This window comes from Hyla sarda, chromosome 3, assembly GCF_029499605.1.
Source record: "Hyla sarda isolate aHylSar1 chromosome 3, aHylSar1.hap1, whole genome shotgun sequence".
Classification (NCBI taxonomy): Eukaryota; Metazoa; Chordata; class Amphibia; order Anura; family Hylidae; genus Hyla; species Hyla sarda.
Window position 1 is genome coordinate 139351346 of NC_079191.1, and position 23281 is coordinate 139374626.

Here is a 23281-nt window from a genome sequence, read left to right on the forward strand (position 1 = left end):
CGTAAAGGTAAAGCATTTACTGTACTTACTCAAATAAAATCATTACAACAAATTCATGCAAGAATAGTTCACATATAATAATGTAGGAAATTTTGTGTACAAAAACTTGTGTTGTAAATATAGTAGTCAGAGAGAAAGTAACAGCCACATTTCTCTAGTAATATTCAAGGATTGTACATCAAGTTTTCTGGTGTAAAAAAGTCACCCATTTCCGCACAAGCCTCATTTTTATCTCTTTTTTTGTTCTCGCTTCTTTTGGAAAATGTGGTTGGGCTTAGCATAAGGGTGTGGCCTCTCACGGCTCAGCAGGTTTGCTATAATTTGGCATTAATTTAAATTTTTTTTTCTCAAATGAACAGGTGCCAGAAAGTTAAACAGATTTGTAAATTACTTCTATTTAAAAATCGTAATCCTTCCAGTACTTATCGGCTCTTGTTGCTGGAGGAAGTTGTGTAGTTCTTTCCAGTCTGACCGCAGTGCTCTCTGCTGACTCCTCTGTCCGGAGCTGTTCGGAGCAGGAGAGGTTTGCTATGGGAATTTGCCTCTACTCTGGACAGTTCCTGACATATACAGAGGTTTCATCAGAGAGCACTGTGGTCTGACTGGAAAAAACTACACAACTTCCTCTGGAGCATACAGTAGCTGATAAGTGATGGAAGGATTAAGATTTTTAAATAGAAGCAATTTACAAATCTGTATAACTTTCCAGCACCAGTTGCTCTGAAAGTGTTTGTTTTCCACCGGAGTACCCCTTTAAATATACTCCAGCTTAGGGTATGTTCACACTGAGGAACTGGGGCGGAAATCAAGCAGAAATTTTTTGCCTCAAAATATTGTTACTTTTCCACAAGAACTCACAGAGATTTCGCGCGGAATTGGCGCGGAAATGCAGGTTTCATGCAGAGGAGGAGTATCAAGTATTTCTATTCATAAATTTATCTATTTTTTCATGCGGAAATTCCACGTGAATTCCACGCGAATTCCGCGCCAATTCCGCGTGGAAATGCTTCTGACTGAAAAAAAATAATAACATTGATCTCTATGGGAGAACAACGCTGATTCCACCTGAAAGAAAGAACATGTTCTTTCTTCAAGAGGAAAAGACTTCCTCGTCAGAATTCTGCTTGAGGAAATTCCTCAGTGTGAACTGAGGGGCAGAAATTCTGCACAGCTCTATGGGGATTTCACTGCTGAATGATTTGGAGAGGAAAAAGCGAGCAGAATTACCCGTGGAAATTCCTCTCTAATTCCTCAGGGTGAACATACCCTTATACCTGGTGTAGATTTCAAAATTTGGCACACAGACAATACAAGATGCTCTGCATTTATTAAGAGGCTAATGCCTGATTATAAAATGTAGTGAATTCTAAAACAAATACCCCTCTTGATAAATACCCTTCACAATGTCTCAGAGGGCAAAATAATTGCTATATGCTCAGCATTGTCATGTTAAAAAAAAAGAAGGCAAAAAGTCCAATTATGTATTTTGTTTTTCCTTGAGGGAGGGGGGGGGGGGCTTTATATTGTTTGACTTTATTTTAAAGACCCTACAGTATTACAGGAGGTGCCACCCTTTCTTCTACACAATATTTGACTTGTGAACTGACATGCTCTAATCTGATATCATAAGGGTATTATTACACACAGGGTATTTGCTGCCAATTTTCTGTGCAGAAAATCTGCAACGTGTACAGTGGCAGCTAAATAGATGGGATTTTAAAATATGCTGTAGAATAGGAAGTTGATCTGAAATAAATTTGCAGATTTGGCAGTGGATCTACAGCAAAATCAACAACTACAGATCTGAAATACATTTTTTACTTTTTTAACTTATCAAAATGTAAATATTTATCCCTAAATTAGCAGCGGCAAACCCACATCAACTCTGCACAATGTGGTACGGATTTTTGCTGTGGAACCACTGTGGAATTGCTGTGGGTTTTAAAGAAACCATTAAACTTACCCCATTCCCATTTCAAAAGGTATTTTAGTTTTATAGTAAAATGTTACTCCCCCTCCCATAGACATGAATAGAGGAGGCATGGCGTAACATCACGCCTCGGTCTGTGAGGCAGCACCCAGCACAGAATGGAGATAGGGGATAGGATGTATAAAGCCGGAATACCCCTTTCAAAAGGTTTAGGAGTTTATACAGCTTGCAACATTGTAAGCTTGTTCAGTACGAAACGGCCTAAATTTACCACCCCAGACATAATTCCTGCCATTATCCAACAAGAAGACAATGTTACTTCCTACCTTCTCGATCTGGTTCCGTAAGACAGTAATATAGTGTAAGTAATAGAAGTGGCTGCCTGAACTATCACAATTCACTACTCAATTAGCTAGTAATATGAAGAAACAAAAATAGAAAATGGTGCACACCTTGTGCAGATTACCCAATGGCGGGATAGGAAAACAGGGCCAAATGAATGGACCCTTACCTGATAGAGTTATGCTGAGAGCATAACATCTGTGACAGCATGTAAAGAGTGATCGCAGCCTCATGATCCCTCCGGTGATCCAATAATGAAGTCCGGTCAAACAATAGCAGCAACAACAAGGAAGGAAGAATATACCTCCAAAGTGGTACGTCAGTCGGGGCGCAGATCTCTCAGATAGATTAAAACGGTAACAATTTATTGTGGAAATGGACATGCAACGCAAGGATAAAAGCTTTTCCAGCCCGGTCCGGGCTCTTCGTCAGGCACCTTTATCAGTGCCTGACGAAGAGCCCAGTCCAGGCTGGAAACGCTTTTATCCTTGCGTTTCATGTCCATTTCCACAATAAATAGTTACTGTTTTCATCTATCTGAGAGATCTGCGTCCTGATTGAGGCCCAGTTTGGAGGTATATTCTACCTTCCTTGTAGATTCCTATGTAGATAGCATATCAACAGTTGCTTAACATTTTTTTCTCTATCTTTACCCTCTAGAAAAGTCAGAAAATTACGAGGAGAAATTCTACCATCCCGTATGATTTACAGTTGAATACTGACAGCAGTCACATTAATATTCATAACGCTTGTGATCTTCATATCTTTGCTTGCTAATCACAGTACTTTATTTGTGGTGTTTTACATCATGCTTCAAGATACCTTGCATGTTTGATGAACAGTTTCCATTGTCACAAATCAAAAAAAAAAAAAACCTTCTTAACATTATGATTGGTGATATTTTATTTCCGATACATTTTACTGCAGTGACACTATAATAAATTTAATATGGATCAACCACAACAAATGTGTCAAAAATGTGTGCTTACCGATTGCATTTTGGAGAGAATTCCTGGTGAAGTTTGAGTGCAACTTTTCTTTTAACCCATTTCTTCTGTACTTTCTACCTAAGATTGTGTTCTCCCAAGGACTATTCCTAAATAAATAAAGACATATGTGAATACATATGTGGTATGGGGTGTGTGATGTAGGGCAGATGGAATTACTCTAGAGGAAGATGGCATTAAACCCTTGTATTCGTGACGCCAGGGCGTGGTTTATCCTCAATACCACCCGAAGGTATACCGCTTGATCCTGGGTTAGGCACGGGGGCAATAATGACTCAGACGCCAAGTTACGGACAACGGTAGCTTTACTGAGTGACCAATAGTAAAGTCTATACAGTGTAGCCAGACCCACTGAGGTGACCAGTGACTTTGGAGACCTTAAAGGCTTGCTGGGACTTGCAATTGGTTTGGACAATTTAGTGCAGGCCACTTTGACTAGACAGCAGAAGACTGTGACTGATTTGACTTGACTTGTGACCGACAATGCTGTGATTGTAGCTTACTTGTAGACTTGTTGGCTTGTGGCTGCAGGACTGATTTGAGGCCTCCTATGGACTCCAGACACACTCCTAGGCTTGACTGCACTGCAACTCAGCAGAAAAAAGAGAGAGCAGAGGCTCCACCCAGGGCTTATATGGGGGAGACTAGGAGGGGTCCATAGGTCACCCTTAGGTCACATGGTCACTGATACCTCACTGGGTTACACTCACATGACAACTCACATGTAGGTAAGGCTGCCGGACAGGGCAGAAGGGGTATGGGGGTACAACTCCCGTACTGGGCTACCACACATACATAAATTGCACTCAGTTTGTGCCTATAACTTTTATATCATTCATTTACGCACAGTCCACACTGAAAGAAATATAGAGAAAAGCAAGCACTGTAAAAGCCAAACAAAATAGAATCTCCTTACTTGTCGGATATAATAACACTATTGTAAGAGTGCAAACTAGAGCATATTTTGTGACTCCCGTCCTGTTGTATGTTAGTTTACAAAAGGAAAAGTAGAACAGAGTAACAATGTCTTCATAAAAGCCCTGATAACAAAATAAGTGTTGAACAACATGGGTTTGCTACAGAATGTTGGCAACCCCACTGTGTTTAGTGAATTGTTCATTCTATGCACAATGAAGTATATTTTCCATCTTAACCATCTTAAAAATGAATTTTCCAACCTAAAAAATTTCCAGAATGTATATGCCTTTGAGTTGTGTTTCTCTGCCTGGTTGTGAAAAAAAGACATTCTTAGTTATAGTATTTTTGACTCTAGGAATATTTGGAAACAAACAATATGGCTGCCATCAAAGCTCTCATTTGAGCCTTTAATGACAAATTTATTAGTAAATCTATACAACCATATAGGATCAGGAGACTGTTACCAGGTTGTCCCCATAAGTATTCTGAATAAGTCAACAAGTCACCAGGAAGCTAATGCCTAAGCTACAAGGATGGCTTTAGGCACCTCGTGGATCAGAAATTCGTTCCGGCAATAATACACATGTCCTACTGGTATCGCATACTTGTTTATTTAATGTGGATACAGGTGAGACAATTAGGATAAAAAAAATTTACGCGTTTCGTGTGGTGGCCCCCACTTCATCAGGCTAGTATACTGAGGACGTGTAAATCTAGCATATACAGTATATAGACAGTGAAGAAGTTCAAATCTACACTGGCAAAGTCCGTGGCGTCACTTCATAGCCGAAGTGATGCATTCCCAAGTGTGTTCCGTGGTTGGCAGGGACACCCATAGATGTGGTAGCTGTCAGATTGACAGCAAAAATAGAGAAACATAGCCGCACATCCACCATTTGTATTTTGATCTACTTGCTTCTCAGCAGAATTTCAAAAACAGGTTGTTAGTATACATTTTGATCAAAAAGTACAAGCCCACTCGCCACGTCAAGGCCACCTAGTCAGAGTGTTTCTTTGATGCTTTGTCTGTGGGGTGGTGTGGTCCAGAGCCAAGGGCTTGGTCGGGCAGCAGTGGGGCTGCCTGGCCACTGGGTCATTCCCTCGGTGGGAGAATGCAAGTAGATCAAAATACAAATGGTGGATGTGTGGCTATGTTTCTCTATTTGAGCTGTCAGATTGACATGTTTACAGTTCGTATAACTGACAAATTCTGATGTGATCAACATCAGGATCATATGACGTCTATTGGAACAGAGTGTGGAAATGTCTGTGACTTTTCTGCTGAGTACAATGTATCAAGGTATGTAATATAATATTGGAGATGATTATCAGAGCGGAGTGGTGAATATCCCACTCCGGCATCATGGACGGCTTCTTTGCATCGTGATGTACAATTTTAATTTATACATGAATATAAATATGGATATCGGTTGACAGAAGATAAAGTAACCAAAATTGGTAACTTTTTACCCCCCCCCCCTCCTAAGAGGTAGATCCAGTACATTTAACACTTTGTTAGTTCTTCTAGTCCGTTTGGAATATGTTAATTTATTTAGTCTATTGGGTAGATGGAGATGGGGTCCTTGGTTCCCAGATGTTTTTCTTTAGTGTCGGGATAAACTATGCAATAGATAACCTGTTTTGATGTTCAGCCTATGATTATTCAATCGGAGATGCAGTTCTTGAGTGGTGCGACCTACATATTGTAGGCCGCAGCAACACTCTATGACATAGAACACAAATGTTGATCTGCAATTAAGATATTGTTTAATGGTAAAATACCTGAGCTTTTGCTCTTGTACATTTTCATGTTGGTCCTGGTGGTTTGGCAACACTGGCATCGGTTTCTTCCACATTTATATACACCTGAGATTTGTGTGATCTTCTTACCGGTATTTTTGTTTTTCTTATTATGCTGTCTCAACCTGCTGAGAGCCCAGATGGATTTCAATGTTGGAGCCCGTATAAAAGGTAAAACATGGTCTTGATTGCAGATTTTTGCTTATTACTTGTTCTTGTTGAAGAAGGTGCCAGTGTTTTTGCAGAATTGTTTTATTTTGTCTATTTAATTGTGCCCATAGTCAAATTAAAACCATTCTGCAAAAAGACCAAGTACATTCTTCAACAAGACCAAGTAATAAGCAAAAATCTGCCATCAAGACCATGTCTTACCTTCAAACAGGCTCCAACATTGAAATCCATCTTGGCTCCCAGCAGGTTGAGACAGCATAATAAGAAAAACAAAAATACTGATAAGAAGATATCACAAATCTCAGGTGTATATAAATGTGGAAGAAACCGATGCCAGTGTTGCCAAACCAACCGGACCCACATGAAAACATACAAGAGCAACAGCTCAGGTGAAGTATTCACCATTAAACAATACCTTAATTGCAGATCAACAATTGTGGTCTATGTCATGAGTGTTGCTGCAGCCTACAATATGTAGGTCGCACCACTCAAGAACTGCATCTTCGATTGAATAATCACAGGCAGAACATCAAAAGAGGTTATCTATTGCATAGTTTATCCCGACACTGTAAAGAAAAACATCCGGGAACCAAGGACCCCATCTCCATCTACCCAATAGACTAAATTAATTAACATACTCCAAACAGACTAGAAGAACTAACAAAGTGTGAAATGTACTGGATCTACCTCTTGGGAACTTTGTGAAGGGGGGGGGGGGGGTGTCAATGAAGCCACAGAGCTCATCCGCTATCTCAGTCTAAAGTAACCAATTATTTGGTTACTTAATCTTCTGTCATCCGATACCCCACTACTACCCTCCTCATCTGGATTTCTAAAATACTGAGGATGAAAAAGGCTACACTGGGGATGTAGCCTATTTTATCCTCAGTATTTTTTATATTGTTGTATCCACTAAAGATACAACAATACTTAGGCGCAAACGTTTACCAATTAAAATCATGTGGGATGCCACAATATCCCATATTCACAATATATACCCGCAACTTCTAGCAGAATAATGACAAATCATGTCATATAGTAGCACACGGGCGTTTGCAGATATTCTGCACAACATGAATTGCATTCAGTTCTGAACCATTAATGTATCCAGTTTCTCCCCACAAATTAAACACCCTTGCGCTCCCCTCCACAAATCGAATATCTGCAGATGGTCATTTTCATCCCAAAACAATAAGCATCTAACACCTAAAATGGTCATTTTCATCCCAAAACAATAAGCATCTAACACCTAAAATCAAGCATCCTACATGAACATAGTTTAGCGTCATTCCTATTCTCTGCATGTGCAAAGCAAGACTTTATCTGTCCACTGTGCATGAAATATGTTTTTATTCTTGTTTAAACATCTCAGGAAATATGTACTACCCTTTTAAATATTGCTATGTTGCATTTATATACATTAGTTTTTTAAATGAAATATTGTTCTTATAATTTACTTTTTAAATACTAATACTATCTTTTATTTATATTCATGTATAAATAAAAATTGTACATCACGATGCAAAGAAGCCGTCCATGATGCCGGAGCGGGATATTCACCACTCCGCTCTGATAATCATCTCCAATATTATGTTACATACCTTGATACATTGTACTCAGCAAAAAAGTCACAGACATTTCCACACTCTGTTCCAATAGACGTCGTATGATCCTGATGTTGATCCCATCAGAATTTGTCAGTTATACGAACTGTAAACATGTCAATCTGACAGCTACCACATCTATGTGCGTCCCTGCCAACCATGCCAGCCACAGAACGCAATTGGGAATGCATCACTTCCGCTATGGAGTGACGTCACGGACTTTGCCCGCGCAGATTTTAACTGTCTAGATACATGCTAGATGTAAACATCCTCACTATACTAGCCTGACGAAGCTGGGGCCAACTCGCGAAACGCGTTGCTTTGTTTTATCCTAATTGTTTTACCTGTATCCACATTGAATAAACAGATACCAGAGGACACTTGTATTCTTGCCGGAACAAATTTTCGATCCTCGAGGCACCGCAAAAGCCATTCGTCTTTTTCTCCTGGGAACGCTAGAGCAGCTGATTCCAGGACCATTCTTCCTATTGCAAAGACCAACATCAACCGATGATCGGGTTCAGATGCTGGGCTGCCAGAGGACCATTTAAGAGTGTAATATCACTCAACACATGCGCTCAACAGTGTTGTGCCTGAAGCGCAACACAAATAGGTGAGTGAAATGCCATCTGCTAACTATCGTCTTTCCCCACTGCATATCCCTCATTGTGCAAACAGTGGCACACTGACGCCCTGACGCAGTGTATACAAGCAGATATACACACATGCGCCATTTATAAATATACAGTATATAAGTATATTGGACCCACATTTATTTATATATTTATATAACTTTTGCCATCATATTTTACTGTTTTACTGTTACGCCGAGCGCTCCGGGTCCCCGCTCCTCCCCGGAGCGCTCGCAACATCCTCGCTACTGCAGCGCCCCGGTCAGATCTACTGACCGGGTGCGCTGCGATACCGCCCCCAGCCGGGATGCGATTCGCGATGCGGGTGGCGCCCGCTCGCGATGCGCACCCCGGCTCCCGTACCTGACTCGCTCTCCGTCGGTCCTGTCCCGGCGCGCGCGGCCCCGCTCCCTAGGGCGCGCGCGCGCCGGGTCTCTGCGATTTAAAGGGCCACTGCGCCACTGATTGGCGCAGTTGGTCTAATTAGTGTGTTCACCTGTGCACTCCCTATGTATACCTCACTTCCCCTGCACTCCCTCGCCGGATCTTGTTGCCATTGTGCCAGTGAAAGCGTTTCCTAGTGTGTTCCTAGCCTGTGATCCAGACCTCCTGCCGTTGCCCCTGACTACGATCCTTGCTGCCTGCCCCGACCTTCTGCTACGTCCGACCTTGCTCTTGTCTACTCCCTTGTACCGCGCCTATCTTCAGCAGTCAGAGAGGTTGAGCCGTTGCTAGTGGATACGACCTGGTTACTACCGCCGCTGCAAGACCATCCCGCTTTGCGGCGGGCTCTGGTGAATACCAGTAGTAACTTAGAACCGGTCCACTAGCACGGTCCACGCCAATCCCTCTCTGGCACAGAGGATCCACCTCCTGCCAGCCGAATCGTGACAGTAGATCCGGCCATGGATCCCGCTGAAGTTCCACTGCCAGTTGTCGCCGACCTCACCACGGTGGTCGCCCAGCAGTCGCAACAGATAGCGCAACAAGGCCACCAGCTGTCTCAACTGACCGTGATGCTACAGCAGCTACTACCACAGCTCCAGCAATCATCTCCTCCGCCAGCTCCTGCACCTCCTCCGCAGCAAGTGGCCGCTTCCGGCCTACGACTATCCTTGCCGGATAAATTTGATGGGGACTCTAAGTTTTGCCGTGGCTTTCTTTCGCAATGTTCCCTGCACTTGGAGATGATGTCAGACCAGTTTCCTACTGAAAGGTCTAAGGTGGCTTTCGTAGTCAGCCTTCTGTCTGGGAAAGCTCTGTCATGGGCCACACCGCTCTGGGACCGCAATGACCCCGTCACTGCCTCTGTACACTCCTTCTTCTCGGAAATTCGAAGTGTCTTTGAGGAACCTGCCCGAGCCACTTCTGCTGAGACTGCCCTGCTGAACCTGGTCCAGGGTAATTCTTCCGTTGGCGAGTACGCCATCCAATTCCGTACTCTTGCTTCCGAATTATCCTGGAATAATGAGGCCCTCTGCGCGACCTTTAAAAAAGGCCTATCCAGCAACATTAAAGATGTTCTGGCCGCACGAGAAATTCCTGCTAACCTGCATGAACTCATTCATCTAGCCACTCGCATTGACATGCGTTTTTCCGAAAGGCGTCAGGAGCTCCGCCAGGATATGGACTTTGTTCGCACGAGGCGTTTTTTCTCCCCGGCTCCTCTCTCCTCTGGTCCTCTGCAATCCGTTCCTGTGCCTCCCGCCGTGGAGGCTATGCAAGTTGACCGGTCTCGCTTGACACCTCAAGAGAGGACACGAAGCCGCATGGAGAATCTTTGCCTGTACTGTGCCGGTACCGAACACTTCCTGAAGGATTGTCCTATCCGTCCTCCCCGCCTGGAAAGACGTACGCTGACTCCGCACAAAGGTGAGACAGTTCTTGATGTCAACTCTGCTTCTCCACGCCTTACTGTGCCTGTGCGGATATCGGCCTCTACCTTCTCCTTCTCTACTATGGCCTTCTTGGATTCCGGATCTGCAGGAAATTTTATTTTGGCCTCTCTCATCAACAGGTTCAACATCCCGGTGACCAGTCTCGCCAGACCCCTCTACATCAATTGTGTTAACAATGAAAGATTGGACTGTACCGTGCGTTACCGCACGGAGCCCCTCCTAATGTGCATCGGACCTCATCACGAAAAAATTGAGTTTTTGGTCCTCCCCAATTGCACTTCCGAAATTCTCCTTGGACTACCGTGGCTTCAACGCCATTCCCCAACCCTTGATTGGTCCACAGGAGAGATCAAGAGCTGGGGTACTTCTTGTTTCAAGGACTGTCTTAAACCGGTTCCCAGTACTCCCTGCCGTGACCCTGTGGGTCCCCCTGTAACCGGTCTCCCTAAGGCTTATATGGACTATGCTGACGTATTTTGTAAAAAACAAGCTGAGACTTTACCTCCTCACAGGCCTTGTGACTGTCCTATTGACCTCCTCCCGGGCACTACTCCACCCCAGGGCAGAATTTATCCTCTGTCCGCCCCAGAGACTCTTGCTATGTCTGAATACATCCAGGAAAATTTAAAAAAGGGGTTTATCCGCAAATCCTCCTCTCCTGCCGGAGCTGGATTTTTCTTTGTGTCCAAAAAAGATGGCTCCCTACGTCCTTGCATTGATTACCGCGGACTTTATTACAGACTTACCCCCATCCCGTGGCAACACTGTTGTTTGGGTGGTCGTTGATCGATTTTCCAAGATGGCACATTTTATTCCTCTTCCTGGTCTTCCTTCAGCGCCTCAGTTGGCAAAACAATTTTTTGTACACATTTTTCGTCTTCACGGTTTGCCCACGCAGATCGTCTCGGATAGAGGCGTCCAATTCATGTCAAAATTCTGGAGGGCTCTCTGTAAACAACTCAAGATTAAATTAAACTTCTCTTCTGCTTATCATCCTCAATCCAATGGGCAAGTAGAAAGAATTAACCAGGTCCTGGGTGACTATTTACGGCATTTTGTTTCCTCCCGCCAGGATGACTGGGCAGATCTTCTACCATGGGCCGAATTCTCGTACAACTTCAGAGTCTCTGAGTCTTCTGCTAAATCCCCATTTTTCGTGGTGTACGGCCGTCAACCTATTCCCCCCCTCCCTACTCCCTTGCCCTCTGGTTTGCCCGCTGTGGATGAAGTGACTCGTGATCTTTCCACCATATGGAAAGAGACCCAAAATTCTCTTTTACAGGCTTCATCTCGCATGAAAAAGTTTGCCGATAAGAAAAGAAGAGCTTCCCCCATTTTTGCTCCCGGAGACAAGGTATGGCTCTCCGCTAAATATGTCCGCTTCCGTGTCCCCAGTTACAAACTGGGACCACGCTATCTGAGTCCTTTCAAAATCTTGTGCCAAATTAATCCTGTCTCTTACAAACTTCTTCTTCCTCCTTCTCTTCGTATTCCCAATGCCTTTCATGTCTCTCTCCTTAAACCACTCATCATCAACCGTTTCTCTCCCAAACTTGTTTCTCCCACTACTGTTTCCGGTTCTTCTGACATCTTCTCCGTGAAGGAGATACTGGCCGCCAAGACGGTCAGAGGAAAAAAATTTTTTTTGGTTGATTGGGAGGGCTGTGGTCCTGAAGAGAGATCCTGGGAACCTGAGGACAACATCCTAGACAAAAGTCTGGTCCTCAGGTTCTCAGGCTCCAAGAAGAGGGGGAGACCCAAGGGGGGGGTACTGTTACGCCGAGCGCTCCGGGTCCCCGCTCCTCCCCGGAGCGCTCGCAACATCCTCGCTACTGCAGCGCCCCGGTCAGATCTACTGACCGGGTGCGCTGCGATACCGCCCCCAGCCGGGATGCGATTCGCGATGCGGGTGGCGCCCGCTCGCGATGCGCACCCCGGCTCCCGTACCTGACTCGCTCTCCGCTGGTCCTGTCCCGGCGCGCGCGGCCCCGCTCCCTAGGGCGCGCGCGCGCCGGGTCTCTGCGATTTAAAGGGCCACTGCGCCACTGATTGGCACAGTTGGTCTAATTAGTGTGTTCACCTGTGCACTCCCTATGTATACCTCACTTCCCCTGCACTCCCTCGCCGGATCTTGTTGCCATTGTGCCAGTGAAAGCGTTTCCTAGTGTGTTCCTAGCCTGTGTTCCAGACCTCCTGCCGTTGCCCCTGACTACGATCCTTGCTGCCTGCCCCGACCTTCTGCTACGTCCGACCTTGCTCTTGTCTACTCCCTTGTACCGCGCCTATCTTCAGCAGTCAGAGAGGTTGAGCCGTTGCTAGTGGATACGACCTGGTTACTACCACCGCTGCAAGACCATCCCGCTTTGCGGCGGGCTCTGGTGAATACCAGTAGTAACTTAGAACCGGTCCACTAGCACGGTCCACGCCAATCCCTCTCTGGCACAGAGGATCCACCTCCTGCCAGCCGAATCGTGACATTTACCATCATTTACGGCACTTAGATAGCGCCACCATTTCTTTTTCTGTTTTTTTTCATATGCATAACTCCATCTGTGGCAGCCTTATGTAGTTCTCCCACGTCTGCACTGTCAGTATGTTATACTGAGGTTGAAAATCACTGCAGATTTACTGTGTGTGCAGCATTATACACATTCACATTGCATGCACTATACAGGGCCGCCACAGGCAGGTGGGCCCTGTGTGTCAATGACCAGCAGGAGTGGGTGTGATGTCTGTGGAGAGAGGCGTTGCAAGGCATAACGGACCCTGGGCCATGCCTTTCTAACATTCTGGGACGATATTAAAAATGTTTTTCCATGAAAATAAGGCAAAAGAGCAAACAAAGAAATGCCTGACGTGTGCATGTTAATGCCTACTACACTGTATGGTCCATTTAACAATGATATATAGTGTGATAAATTTAAGCTCATTTTTCAAAGTGCACTTTTTGTGTGGTTTTAACCTATACCTATTTTTAGCCCAAACCAGAAGTGGTTGTAACTTAAAGGGGACCAGCCCTTGAGTGGAAATCTTGGGTGAGTTCCTACACATTTTTTTCCCAGGACTTGACCCCCGAACTAGGGGCTCTAAAAACTAGACAAGCAATATTATCTTATCCATGACTACGAACAAAAATGATAAAGACATAAAACACTGAATAAAAATCAGCCATCACTTACTTAAAGGGCAACTCCTCTTTATGTTCAGTAAGGAGCTGTAAGCCACCATTGTCAGGCTGTACTGCGGTTTCATTCTGGGGAGAAGCCATGCCCCCTGTTGTTTCCTGTATATTATCAATCTCATTATCACCTTCAAGTATCACAGAGCGTTTCTCGATTCTCCAGTGTTCTTCCTTAACAACAGAAGACATGAAGAAATTAAATAAAGGAAACCTTTACCATGTTTGTATTGATTTGATTCTCTAGAGGATCACTAACAATTCTTCAGGTGGAAGGGTCACTGACTGGTGGAGTTTACCACATGCATTACATCAGTGGTGTGAATGTATTCCTGGAGTGGAGATGGCTAATGTGATTAAGAAGAGTGAAAATGACTTGTAGCTCACCCACAGAGCATCCCGCGAATACAGCAGCTTTATTAGTATTTCAAGGAGATATTTCATGTGTAACACAAGTATGTTTGGATATCCTAGCATAGTATTAAAATATATATATATATATATATATATATATATATATATACAGTGGTCCCTCAACATACAATGGTAATCCGTTCCAAATGGACCATCGTTTGTTGAAACCATCGCATGTTGAGGCATCCGTGCAATGTAAAGTATAGGACAGTGGTCTCCAACCTGCTGGGAGTTGTAGTTTTGCAACATCTGGAGGTCCGCAGGTTGAAGACCACTGGTAGAGGAAGTTGTACTCACCTGACCCGGCCGCTCCGGTCCGTCACCGCTCGTCACCACTGCCCGGGATGTCGCCGTCAATCGCTGTCGCCGCGTCCCCGTGGTGTCCCCGACGCTCCGGCAAGGCCTCTGCTTCCCCAGCATCCTCGCTCTCCATCGCCGCCATCACGTCGCTACGCACGCCGCTCCTATTGGATGACGGGACGCCGTGTGCAGCGACGTGATGACGAGCACCGACGATGCAGGGGATCCCGAAGAGGAAGCGCCGGAGCCCCGAGGACAGGTAAGAGATCGTCAGCGGACCCCATGGGGCACCGTAAACGGCTATACGGTGACAGCTGAAGAAATATGTGCTGCCGGATAGCCGTTTATGCGATGCCCTGACATACAAAAGCATCGTATGTTGATGCTGCCTTCAACATGAGATGGTCTCTGTGAGGCCATCGCATGTTGAAATGATCGTATGTCGGGGCCATCGTAGTTCGGGGGTCACTGTATGTATGTATGTATATATATATATATATATATATATATATATATATATATATATACAAACAGATAAGCAGCAGCAACACCGTTTTAAAGTGCAAATAGTGTCCTTTATTCACACAACGTGAGGCAAGTTTCGGTTTGCTCACCAAACCATTTTCAAGCACCAAATGACATATCAGGTGTCTATTTAAGGTCACGCAGGACCAAATCATCAATTAAATAATCAAGTGAATAAATACATAAAAATATACAGAAATGAAAATAAAGTGCAATGTGCATCATTACGGGGAATATACATACATAGTTCCATGCATCGTACATGTAAAAGTCATATTACTATTATTGGGAATATGACTTTTACTATATTATGCACTGTTTTATACATGTACGATGCACGGAACTATGTATGTATATTCCCCGTAATGATGCACATTGCACTTTATTTTCATTTCTGTATATTTTTATGTATTTATTCACTTGATTATTTAATTGATGATTTGGTCCTGCGTGACCTTAAATAGACACCTGATATGTCATTTGGTGCATGAAAATGGTTTGGTGAGCAAACCGAAACGTTGCCTCACGTTGTGTGAATAAAGGACACTATTTGCACTTTAAAACGGTGCTGCTGCTGCTTATCTGTTTGTATCTACGTGGACCCCTGGACCTGGGATCTGGCTGACGGCACCCGTGTACTTTATTTGGGATGTGCGGCTTCCTTGTGGTTTATATATATATATATATATATATATAATTAGTATACTGTTTTTTACTATAGTCCTGCACAGAATTATCTACCATGCCGTTCTATACAACAAAAAGTATACCCACACATACTGGATCACCATATTCCAAAAGGACACTTTTTTGGCATTTGCTAAGTAAATAGGGCCCTAAGGATATGTTTGATGTATGCACTAGGAGCATATCTGTCACAATTAGTTCACAAGGGCAGAACCTTAAAAATATGGGTTTTCCAATAAAACTAGAGCCAATGCATAGATATTGTCTGCTAAATCTGCTTCATTTCTAGAGAGGGGTTTACTTATCCAGTGGCCAAACTGTTAACTTTGTTGCCATAGTCAAGAGCTCCCAAGACTATAACTTGTGAGCCATATTCAACTTTGTGTGATGGCTGGTAGAAATATTTATTTAAAAAAGGTGAGAAAAGACATTTTAAGGCTAGGTTTCCACTTGTTTTTTTGTTTTTGTTTTTTTTAAAACCTAAAAAAAATGCCAGCAAAAACACCAGAAAAACTGCAACAACTTTTTCCTGAGTTTTGGCAGTTTTTCTGGCGTTTTTTCTGTATTTTTTTTTTTAGGTGTGTGGAAACACCCAGTTTTGTCCCCTGTGGCAGTTTTCTCACTGCCTTCAGGGTACCACTCTGGGGGTCAGATGCTGTGGGCCGGGTCCACAGAGTGTAAGGAGATGAGGAGTGATGTATAGCACCACTATTTACCTCCCCCGGCTGTATAGTATACAGGGGAGCATAGTGTACCCGTATATACTATACAGGAGCCGGGAATCCTGTCACCAGACTGACAGGACTGCCTGCTCTTATATCACCTTTGGGCAGTATGCAGTATATACAGCTATCTATAGATAGCGGTATATAGTGTATACAGAAGCCAACATCCGCTCACCTCCCTTGCTCCTGTCCCGGCCGTGTCCGTGTAGCTCCGCTGCTAGTGATGATGCCATTAGGGGGCGGAGCTACAGACGAGAGCCAGGCTAGTAAGTATGAGGCTATGTTCACATTGTACGTTTTGTATAATGTGAACAGACCCTTCTGGCAGTGTCTACCCAGACAGGGAGACTCCAGCTGTTGCTAACTAAAACTCCCAGCATGCCCAGACAGACGAAGCCTGTCTGGGCATGCTGGGAGTTGTAGTTTTTCAACAATTGTAGGCTCTCTGTTTGGGAAGACATTGCATTATGGGTGCTTTCCCCAGCAGAGAGTGCCAAAAATGTTCAAACTTATTTTTTGTGGGGTTTTTTTCTTCTCGTTTCAGATCCGATTGCAGCGGATTCGGAGGACTACTGCGGATTAACTGGATTTTTAACGAGGGCTGTGGGGGAGTATTTTTTTAAATAAAAAATTTTTTCCAATGTTTCGTCTTTTTTTTTTTTTTTTTTTTATTGAATTTTCAGGCTTAGTAGTGGAAGCTGTCTAATAGACGCAATCCATTACTAAGCCGGGGCTTAGCGTTAGCCCCAAAAACAGCTTGCTTAACCCCCAATTATTACTCTGGTACCCACCGCCACAGGGGTGCCGGGAAGAGCCGGTACCAACAGGCCCGGAGCATCAAAAATGGTGCTCCAGGGCCTAGGCAGTAACAGGCTGGCGTTATTTAGGCTGGGGAGGGCCAGTAACAATGGTCCTCAGCCACCCTGGTAACGTCAGGCTGTTGCTGCTTGGTTGGTATCTGGCTGAGAATAAAAATACGGGGAACCCTATGAGTTTTTTTATTTATTTATTAAAAAAATGCATAGGGTTATATTGCCCAAAGGGTTAACCCACACTGTCCAGCAGTTTTCCCTGCTGGGCTGGTGCATAGCGCAAAGCTCAGCAAGGGGTTAAGTGAGCCAGCAATGTGTATACTGTATACACATTGCAGGCTCACTGTAAGTTCTTGCTGGACAGTAGGTATACGATGTATATCTACTGCTCAGCATCAGCTGTTCTCCATGCTCTGTAGCCGTGGGCACAGCTGAGTCCAGAAATTCACATCAGGAGGATCACAACAGGTGTCAGGAGGAGTGACATCAGCTGTGATCTGTCCCTTACTGCAGGTACTACTTCTCCCAACATGGAGCACATTCTGCTCCATGCTTGGAGCTGTAGTACCTGCATTAATAGTTGTGATTGGCTGGAACCATCTGGCCAATCACACCTCTCTTCGGGAAATATGAATAGGTGTATATGTATGTCAGTGCAGGGGACCATAGAAGAGCAGCCGGCCGCATCTATACATTATACAGGAGGATCGCAACGGACTTAGGGCGATCTGTCAATGAGTACAGGTACTACTACTCCCATCATGGAACAGTGTGTTCCATGCTGGGAGTAATAATATTCCCTAAAAAATGTTTAAAAAAAAGTGAAAAACACACACATACTACATTTTTATTATTGTCGGTTACATTTTTAGTGCCCTACGCACCCACATAAATTGATCCCTCTTTAAAAATGTATAAAAATTTTGTTATAAAAAAGATAAATTTTGTTAAATACAATTTTTTCCATCACTACTGTATCTTTTTTATACATTTTTTTATGGTACCCTACGAAATTTTTATAAAAAAGGTATCTCCATCACTTTTTTGGATCGCTAAAGTCCAAAAAAGAATAAAAAACGCCTACAAAAATGGCAAAGTTAAAACACACATGGCATTTTTCTTGGGGGTTTTCCACTCCCATAGACTTCTATGGAAGGAAAACGCCAAGATTTTCCCGAAAAAATGCCAAAGTCTCAACAAGAGGTCGTTTTTGAAAAACTGCCAAGGAGCCCAAAATAGCAGAAAAACACCAAAAGGATAAAAAAAAAAAAAAAAACGACAAACTGAAAAATGACAAGTGGATATGGCATTTTGCAGTCCCCTATTGACTTGCAGCTAACATCTGGCCGTAGCGTTTTTTTACAAAAAAAAAAAAAAGAAAAACTAGCCTTAAGGACACATGACGTACTGGAACGTCATGTGTCCGCTCCCAATCTATAACGCGGGGCCACGGCGTGGCCCCGTGTCATAGCGGGTCGGGCCCGGCCTCTAACAATGGCCGGGACCCGTGGTTAATAGCGTGCGGCATTGATCGCTGTGCCGCGCGCTATTAACCCTTTAGATGCGGCATTTAAAGTTGAACGCTGCGTCGAAAGTGAAAGTGTGCTGGTTAGCTCAGTGGGTGAAATTGCGGCATCCCGAACAGCTTACAGGACAGCAGGAGGGTCCCTACCTGCCTCCTCGCTGTCCGATCGCCGAATGACTGCTCAGTGCCTGAGATCCAGGCATGAGCAGTCAAGCGGCAGAATCATTGATCACTGGTTTCTTATGAGAATGTGAAAGATCAGTGTGTGCAGTGTTATAGGTCCCTATGGGGGCTATAACACTGCAAAAAAAAGTGTAAAAAAAAGTGAATAAAGATCATTTAACCCCTTCCCTATTAAAAGTTTGAATCACCCCCCTTTTCCCATAAAAAAAAAAACACAGTGTAAATAAAAATAAAAATAAACATATATGGTATCGCCGCGTGCGGAAATGTCCGAATTCTAAAAATATATAATTAATTAAACCGCACGGTCAATGGCGTGCGCGCAAAAAAATTCCAAAGTCCAAAATAGTGCATTTTTGGTCACTTTTTATATCATGAAAAAATGAATAAAAACCGATCAATAAGTCCTATCAATGCAAAAATGGTACCGTTAAAAACTTCAGATCACGGCGCAAAAAATGAGCCCTCATACCGCCCCATACGCGGAAAAATTAAAAAGTTATAGGGGTCAGAAATGACAATTTTAAACGTATAAATTTTCCTGCATGAAGTTATGATTTTTTCCAGAAGTGCGACAAAATCAAACCTATACAAGTAGGGTATCATTTTAACCGTATGGACCTACAGAATAAAGATAAGGTGTCATTTTTACCGAAAAATGTACTACGTAGAAACGGAAGCCCCCAAAATTTACAAGACGGCGTTTTTTTTTTTAAATTTTGTCTCACAATGATTTTTTTTTCCATTTTACCGTAGATTTTTGGGCAAAATGACTGACGTCATTACAAAGTAGAATAAGGTGGCACAAAAAATAAGCAATCATATGGATTTTTAGGTGCAAAATTGAAAGAGTTATGATTTTTTAAAGGAGCAAAAAACGAAAATGCAAAAACGGAAAAACCCCTGGTCCTTAAGGGGTTAAGGTAGAGAAACAACAAATCATGAAATTAGCATAGATATATTTTTGTGTGAAATTTGATACACTGGTATATACTGGTATAAAAGCATCCAAATGCCCACAGTTCAGGGGTATGACTAGGTCTGCATTGTTGTCAATGTGTATGCTATTTTATAACTAGCGCATATAGCATCTCAGGGCTCCTAGGGACTCCTAGGGGGCTTTTGATCCCCTCGGTAATAGACTAATAGATTATAATGACAGTGGATTAACTATCAATATATACGATATGGGAATGGAGTGGAAGCCAAGACTTCTTAGAATGGTTAATCTGCTCATCAATATGTCAAGGAAGCTCTGGACCAGAGGGAAACCTGCTTTCATTCCCCTCTGGACATCAGATTAACATCTCTATTAAAGAGGCACTGTCTTTATGTAAAAGTTTTTATATTTTGTAGTACTACTGATAAGATGACTTTTTTAAATATACATTTATCTTTTTATCCTGTGGTCTGCTGCCATTATACAGACAGATCATTTTAGAATGACTTTTCTATTAAGAATGAGGTACTTTATTTCATATTTTCATAAAAGTCTTTACCTGTCCAAATGTTCCTACTTGATTCCCATACACATCGCTGACACATAGGCTGCAATCTGCAGATGCAGAAATGATGAGGAGACATTGATTATGTGTGCATGTCTCCAGGTGTGTGATGCAGTCGCTGTGCGGCTGGAATGATGTAACCAATGGCGGAAGCTCCAAAGTCTTCTTTTCACTGTTATCAATACAGTACTCCTAAGGCACAAGAAACACGAAGATTGAATGCAAACCTAACATTAACTGCTATATAAGGGAATAAAAAAACAAATTGTTGACTTGTCATAGAGATGTGCTGAGACCCTGACCAATTATTAGAGCGAGTAGAGAAGAGTGTTTCACTCCTCGACTCACAGCATTCTATATCCGTTAGCACTAGGACAGATACCAATATAAGTCTATGGAGCCTGTCATGTGAAAATGGATGGAGATCATAGGAAGCAGGGGAGTGAAGTGCATAGCTTTGCGCTTCTCCTCACTTGTTCTAAGGATCAATAGATGTCTTAGCCTGGAATGAATTAAACTTTGATATGTCTTTGTGTCAAAAGTTTTTCTTTTTTTTTTTATTAAATGTCAGAAACACTGTAATAATCTGAATTCCCAATTCTGGACCCACATAATCCCCATAGTAAGCGAGGAAGGCTGTTTTCACATGCAGTATTTTGGGTTGCCTTTTGAGCTGTAAAGAGCCGTCTTAGAACTAGAAAAGCCCTAGTTGGCATTATATACATTGTATAATTATTATTATTATTATTATTTTTTATATCTTGTTACATAGTCAGGAAAATGATGGCCTTAACATTCAATGCAAGGTACTCCTTTATTTACAGCTTATCTATATTTCTATAATTTTCACATAGCACATAGCCAAATGTTTTATTTTCCGTGATGATTCACAGAATATTAACCCTTGCTGCTATGTTTCCCAAAAGACTACAGCTGGTTGCTGGAGGTCTCACTAGACAGCTCCTAGAAGGATGTAAAGGGGGGGGTCACTTTTTAAGGTCATGTTTTTGAAAAATGCCGTACTGCAGCAAGTGTGCATAGTGGTAATATTAGTAGTCATGAACCTCTCCCTCCCCCAAGACTTTATTATGGAGGGCAAGCCTGAGCTGGATGCAAATAAGGATTTCCCTTTTAAAAATGTAACAACTCAACATATTATGTGTCATATAGAAAATTACTTTTATAATTTAGTTTAATATTTCTGCATGTGGCATGTCAGAAAAAAAATTACTTTTCTGAAACAAAGGAAAATAGAATGCCTCGCAGGAATATTTTATGCAACATTTCTGTCAAGGAATGGATGAACCGGTAACATTCTAACTAGCAAATTGAAAGCAAGGTTCATCTGATCGTTTTTTTCTGAAGGCAACTTTATTTCACCTTTGTACCAGTTTTCATAAAATATTCCCCACTGTGCTTACAAAAGCTTGCAAACTAAACATAGGCCTGGAAAGCGCTATGGAAAGGACATGTACATCATGGCTGAGTTTTTTTATTTCTGTTTTCCCAGAACATTTCACTGACTTACAAGGTCAGCCAACATTAGAAAATAAAACATCAGTCAATGTAACAAACGCTTCATCACCCTTCAGACCCCAAACACATTACAGAAGAGATTAAAGAAATTTAGTACAATAGGTTCTACAAGATTACAAGGGACGTGATGTGAAACTAAATGCAGCAAATAAGTCACAAAACAATCTTAAAGTGCAGAATAAAAAATAGGTAATTTTAAGTTAAAGATTTTAGGGACATTGGAAAACATTTTTTTTTAAATAAAGTGGTGCAAGAAAGTTATACAGATTTGTATATTACTTCTACTTAAAAATCTTTACCCTTCCAGTACTTATCAGGTGCTGTATACTACAGAGGAAATACTTTTCTTTTTGAATTTCTTTTTTGTCTTGTCCACAGTGCTCTCTGGTGACACCTGATGCCCGTATCAGGAACTGTCCAGAGCAGGAGATAATCCCCATTGCAAACCTGTGCTGCTCTGGACAGTTCCTGACACGGACAGAGGTGCCAACAGAGAGCACTGTGGACAAGACAAAAAAATAAATTTGAAAATAATTTCCTCTGTAGTATACAGCTGCTAAAAAGTAATGGAAAGGTATAGATTTTTTAATAGAAGTCATTTACAAATCTGTCTATCTTTCTGGCACCAGTTGATTTGAAAAATAATAATAATTTCCACCAGCGTACCCCTTTAACCCCTTCCCGACCTATGACATACCTGTACGTCATGGGTGGCAAGGTGTTCCCGACCCATGACATACAGGTACGTCATGAACATTTTTGCCGCTACTCGCGGCACCCCGCAGCGCCCGGTAAGATGTTGGCTATCACTGATAGCCAGCCATCTTACCATGCGACCACGGGGGGTTTCATCCCCCACCCCACCCCCCAGCGATCGCTGCTATCAGCTAGTCAAATCTGACTAGCTGATAGCAGCGTTTCGCTATCAGAATACTTAGCAGCGCGGTGTGTGAGTCCTTATCACGGGGATCGGGACACACACCACTCTGCTAGGTGTCCCTGACCCGTCCCCCGGCATCACTTACCCGGCCATGCGGTGTCCCGAGCGGTCCTGGCGCGAGCGACGTCCTCCAGGCGGTCCCGGCGGCGCTGCGTCCCGGCGGTGAGTTTCCAGCAGGAGGGCAGCATCTTCATTGACAGCAGTGAGATCGCTGCAAACTGCAACTCCCAGCATGCCCAGACAGTCTTTGGCTTTCTGGGCATGCTGGGAGTTGCAGTTTTGCAACATCTGGAGGTCCACAGTTTGGAGACCACTGTATAATGGTCTCCAATCTGTGCTCTTCCAGATGTTGCAAAACTACAAATCTCAGCATGCTCAGTCTGTCCAGGCATGCTGGGAGTTGTAGTTCTCTAACATCTGGAAGAGCACAGATTGGAGACCATTATACAGTGGTCTCCAAAATGTGGACCTCCAGATGTTGCAAAACTACAACTCCCAGCATGCCCAGACTGCCCAAGCATGCTGGAAGTTGTAGTTTGGCAACATCTGATCCTTCAGATATTGCTGAACTACAACTTCCAGCATGCCTGGGCAGTCTGGGCATGCTGGGAGTTGTAGTTTTGCAACAACTGGAGGCACACTAGTTGGG

At 43.2% G+C, this 23281-nt stretch overlaps 1 protein-coding gene across 2 annotated transcripts in view; it reads right to left on the minus strand.

Annotated features, from left to right (window-relative positions):
- The window catches only part of WDR49 (WD repeat domain 49), a 117938-nt gene that overhangs the window by 5122 nt on the left and 89535 nt on the right, over positions 1–23281 (minus strand). For both annotated transcript variants that reach the window (XM_056565094.1, XM_056565093.1), the window contains 3 exons: positions 20151–20348; positions 13482–13654; positions 3262–3368 (listed from right to left, as the gene is read on the minus strand). In XM_056565094.1, the coding sequence (XP_056421069.1) occupies positions 3262–3368; positions 13482–13654; positions 20151–20348 (478 nt within the window). The remainder of the gene's footprint in view (positions 1–3261; positions 3369–13481; positions 13655–20150; positions 20349–23281) is intronic.